Source organism: Fulmarus glacialis, unplaced genomic scaffold (assembly GCF_000690835.1).
Source record: "Fulmarus glacialis isolate BGI_N327 unplaced genomic scaffold, ASM69083v1 scaffold31096, whole genome shotgun sequence".
In the NCBI taxonomy this organism is placed as follows: Eukaryota; Metazoa; Chordata; class Aves; order Procellariiformes; family Procellariidae; genus Fulmarus; species Fulmarus glacialis.
Window position 1 is genome coordinate 1 of NW_009219244.1, and position 4,993 is coordinate 4,993.

At 56.0% G+C, this 4,993-nt stretch overlaps 1 protein-coding gene across 1 annotated transcript in view; it reads left to right on the forward strand.

Annotated features, from left to right (window-relative positions):
• Positions 1-2,589: 2,589 nt before the first annotated feature.
• Positions 2,590-4,993, forward strand: part of LOC104078604 (calpain-15-like) — a gene marked incomplete at both ends in the record, with an annotated part of 4,540 nt that continues 2,136 nt past the window's right edge. Inside the window, 3 exons of the mRNA XM_009580296.1 lie at positions 2,590-2,843; positions 3,860-3,985; positions 4,717-4,869. Coding sequence (XP_009578591.1) covers positions 2,590-2,843; positions 3,860-3,985; positions 4,717-4,869 — 533 coding nt within the window. The remainder of the gene's footprint in view (positions 2,844-3,859; positions 3,986-4,716; positions 4,870-4,993) is intronic.

Sequence of the window (4,993 nt, forward strand, 5' to 3'; positions counted from 1 at the left end):
GGCGTTATCAGCTCAGGACCCTGCTTTTTGCTGCACCTTCAGGACAGCTGAACTCTTTGAGGCCATAATATAAATCTATTTTGGCCCTTTTTGGCATTTTCCAGGCTGCGATGGAGCAGTTTCATTTGCAGTTGCTTTTCCCTCACTCCTCCCTGCACCACAGCCACTTCACTTGCAGGGGAAGCCATCCTTATTCTTCACAGCAAAAGGAAAATATTTTAACCTGTATGTTTTGCACTGCGAGGGGCTGAGAGAAAGCTGTTTCCTTCCTCTGCGGGGAGGTCTAGCAGCTTGGCTTTGCCAGGAAGGGACTGTGGAGAGGGAGACAAATCAGCCTGTTTCAAGCCAGTGCCCGGTTGCTCTGAGCACACTCGGGTGGCATCTGCTAGGATTAAGGAAGCTCCCTCAGCCACTTCGGGACGTCACTGCGCGTTATGCCCTGCCCTGCCTGCCAGGCCCAGGGGCGCTTGCTGGGATCATGTCCATGAAGGAGACTGGGAACGTCTTTATTGAAACTCAGGCGGCAAAATCTGCCAAACAAAACAAAGTGCTGCTGTCAGGAGGAGACAGGGATCCGGGACCGCTGGGTTGGACTTCATTCTGCAAATCCCAATCCTCTGTTTTAAAGTACACACAGCCCCAAAGCACATCGTGTGTGAGTTGTAGGTGTCAGGACAGGACTGGGGAAACGGGGCCCAAAGATGAGTATTTGGGGAACATTAACGTCAGTACAGCTTGCACAGTCCCCAGCCTATGTGGGCTCAGTAGCCCAAGGCCTCCACAGCATGGAGGTGGCCCAGTCCTGGGGCAGTTGCTAATTGCATCGGAGCTAATGGGCCTCATGGGGCAGCAGTCCTGGCACAGCTGGCAGCACCAGCTCCTGAGCCCTGCTCACCCCTGGCTCTGGGCAGGGGTCCGGGCAGGGGCTTCGCTCAGGACTGCCAAGCCTGGGCTGCCTGGCCGCTTCCTCAGCAGAGTGGGTGATCCCCACAGGGACACTGAGTGGGGCAAAATGGTTGCCAGCACTGCTGGAAGCCAGTCCTGTTACGGAGAAACTTTGGAGAGGGGAAGAAGAAGGTGTCTGTGTCTACATTTTGCCTCACAGTAGACAGAGAGGATCCAGTCAGACACATGATTTTCAGCATAAGATTTGCTGTCTTGTTTTTTTTCTTTTCCGTCCATCTTTCCTCTCTTAAAATTTCAAGTCTGGTTGGTTTTTTTTTTTTGGAGATTGAAGGTTTTTACATGGGCTGGGCTTGCCTTGCCTTTGTTTCCAGGGGCATCTGAATCATGACGAGATTTTTCTGCTGAGCGTTTAGCTGTGTGAACTGAATGTGGGGGCTAAAAATGGAAAAATTGAGAGCTTTAAAAATAAAGGAAAATCAAGCTCTTATCAGAGCTCCCTGGCTGCGGCTCAGGCAGAAATAAACAACATGGATTTTGTTGAGTGAGGGACTCAAAAAAACAGTGAAAAGCACTTGCAAGCTTTCTTTATCCTTCGGAAAGAAATCTTCACTGCCCTCCTTTCCTCTCCCAGCTCTTGGCTGCCACCTGTGAGTCGCACACAGTCACAGTGTACCGGTGCTTTTCCCCTGCTGCTCTCCAAGCACCGGGTACTGAATCCGATTTCTTGGGGACCTGGAGGTCAGCAAATATCTCCTTGCCTTCTGTCCTCGTACGCCTTACTCTTCGCGTCCTCGCTGCAGGCAGGGGTTGCAGCGGAGGCGTCTCCCCCCAGCCTGAACATGCCCAGGAGTAAAGCACGGCACCCTGCAGCACGCCGAGGACCCACAGTGGTGGCTTGGCCATAGTGGTGAAGGCTGCGCCCTGAGCCCCCATTGAGGTGGCCGATGGAGGCTTTGCAAACCTCTGGGTGCATTCATGCAGCTTCTGCATTTCTTTCTGAATCCGTAATCAGCCTAGTGATGCCAAGAGCAATTGCCTGGCACCAGAGCAAAGCGACTCCAGGAAAAGTTTCCCCCCTGCAAAACTTGCATCATCTCATTACATCTTGCCACTGTCCTTGTGCTGGACTAGAGGATTTTGTCCATCTGCCTGGGAGTTTTTGGAGCTTGTCCTTGAAACATCTCTGTTCCATGGGTGAAATCTAATCGGTCCCATGGCCATGTGTGCTCTAGGCAGCCTCCTCTGCCAAAGGAGTGTTGGTTTTGGTTTGCAACAGTGTGCGAGTGAAAGGCAGCTGTTCCAGATGTGCTCGGTATCCTCTTCCATTATTAAACATATTTAAATCCAGGTTGAAGCAGAAGGAAGGGACTGTTAGCTTACTAGGTGGACACCCACCGCTGCCAGCCTGACTGCCTGGGCACCCCAGGGTGCAGCTCTGTCGACATCCAGGTCTACTGGGCGTTCACTCCAGGACGTTTTCCCGACGGGAATTAAACTGTGCAAACAAAACACTGAGCAGGCAGCGAACAGGGTGGTCACCCTTGGCCTCATGCGGTAGCTTGGCCTCGTTGCTCCTGCCTCTCTGTCTCCCATCGCAGCGGGAGGGCTGGCAGGGGTGGGTGAACGGGTCTTTGCCTTGTCTGCACGCACTGCCTTTGCTTCCCCATCTCCTGCCCGGGGCAGCTCGTGACGTGTTTCTCCCTCTTTCCGCAGGCCCAGAGGAAGCAGTTGTGGGTCGCCCTCATTGAGAAGGCTCTGGCCAAGCTTCATGGTTCGTACTTTGCCCTCCAGGCGGGGCGTGCTATTGAAGGCCTGGCTACACTAACGGGTGCCCCCTGCGAGAGCCTGATGCTGCAGGTCAGCTCCACTAACCCTCGCGAGGAGCCCATTGACACTGACCTCATCTGGGCCAAAATGCTGAGTTCTAAGGAGGCTGGGTAAGACGAGGCAGGAGGGCGCCGTGGCAGGAGCATGGACGCTCGGAGAGGGGGGCGAGGGGGGCCGCTCTCGTTTGTAGAGGCTCAGAGGAGAGGGGCTAGTCCACCAGCCTTGGCATTTCATCTGGAGTGTTGATGGAGCTCCCCCTCTAAGCTCTAAGAAATTATTTCTCCTTTGTTTAATTTTCATATGAAATCAAAATCCTGGTGAATTCCCTGTGCACGTTTACTGCTGACTTACGGGAGTTTTGAAGTGACTGGCATTGAGCCTGCTTGCTTTGCTTTGAGGTTTTTTTGTGGTGTTAAGTGCTTGACGCTGCACGTGTCTCCCACCCATACGTGGCATCTTTGCTGGCCATGCCCGGGCATGACTATAGGCAGTCTATAGGAGACAAAGCAAAAGCAAAGTCCTCTTACTCATCACTCAAGGCAGGAGGAGCAGGAGGGCAGTTAGGTTGGCTGAAGGCAGGGTTGCTTCTGCCAGCCTGCAGTACTGGGCCACATGGGAGGCTGATAGGTCCTAGCACGTGGTGTCCCCCCAGTCCTGGCTGGTGGAGACCTCCCGCCCCGAATAGCCTGTCCTCACCCCTGCGGAATGGGCCAGCTGCCTGCGAAGTGGAGGCAGACCTACCGCTTGCCTTTCCGTGCGGCTGAGCCTTGCCAGCCATCAGAGATGGGCAGGACCCCGGGGCCTGGCAGAAAACGGGTGAGGTTTGGGCAAAGCTCTGCTGTGCGGGGACAGAGCTTTCAGCCCTGCAGGTGAGGGCACCGCTAGAGAAGCTCGCCACGGAGCCTGGGCTCAAGCATGCACGTGAGCGGGTGGAGGGAGCTCACTGCTGCCCAGGCAGAGCCCTCGCCAGTGGGGCTGGGGCACTGCTCTGGGGAGGTTTATGGTGTTGTTGCAGAGAGGGAATGTCCTGGGGGGTAGTCTGTCCTGTGCCTTGAGCGGTAGGGACGAGCTTCTCCCCCATGCCAGGCCTGGCAGGACACCGAGGGTTTTGCTGTCCCCTGTGCAGGTTCCTCATGGGCGCGTCCTGTGGCGGAGGCAACATGAAAGTGGACGATGTGGCCTACGAGAGTATGGGTCTGCGTCCTCGGCATGCCTACTCCATCCTGGACGTGCGGGATGTCCAAGGCTTCAGGTGAGTTCAGGGTGGAGGCTGGCGTGGTACAGCAGATGTTCCTGCCAACTCTGGGGACATTAATTGAGTGCATGCTGGACGAGACCTCGGGGAATCTTCGGTGTCGTGTCCTCATGGCCAGCAAGGGCTGTTTCTCCATCCCAGGGTGTCGCGTAAATGCTGTTGTCATATAAGCTGTCCTTGCCTGGCACTGACTCCACATCCAGGGCCACTCTGCTCCAGGATGCCCTGTGGTACAGAATGGTTCGCCTGGTCTTCTCACAAAATGCAGAGGATTGAGTTGAGCTCTTTCAACTCAGTGAGGCAATGAGGGCATCCTTCTCACCTTTGGAGGGTGGGGGAATAGAAAGGGGTGCTGCCCCCAACAGCCTGGGTGCTGTATGAAGCCCCATTTTCATCCAAGTCACTCCTGGGCTTGAGTAGCTCCAGGCACATGCTTGGCAGCCCCTTCCCCGCTGAGCCCCTTCCCTGCAGTGCCTGGCTGGAGGCCCTTGGGGCATGGAAGGGCAGAGGGAGCTGCAGCAGGTCCAGAGCTGCAGGACGTGGGCATCTGGGGCCACAGTGGGGATGGCAAATTAGGTCTGGGATGCTGTGAGGGCTTTGAAAGGTAGGGGCAGAAGTGGCGGGGGGCTGGCTGGGTCTGCAAGCGCTGGGAGAGCATCTCAGAGGTGATCTTCCTTGCGCTCTCTTTCCTCCTGGGCCTCTGATACCATTTTTTCCCCTTTCCCCAGGTTACTGCGGCTTCGAAACCCCTGGGGCCGCTTCTCCTGGAACGGCAGCTGGTCCGACGAGTGGCCGCACTGGCCGGCTCCCTTGCGTCACGACCTGATGCCCCACGGCAGCAGCGAGGGCGTCTTCTGGATGGAGTACAGCGATTTCATTAAGTACGGTAGTGCCCAGGAGGCAGAGGCTGTGGGGCGGGAAGAGAGGCAGGGGATAGAAAATGGGACAGAGGGATACAGATGGGGCTGGCAGGGCTGGGCATCCCCAGGGGGTTGTGGGTGACCT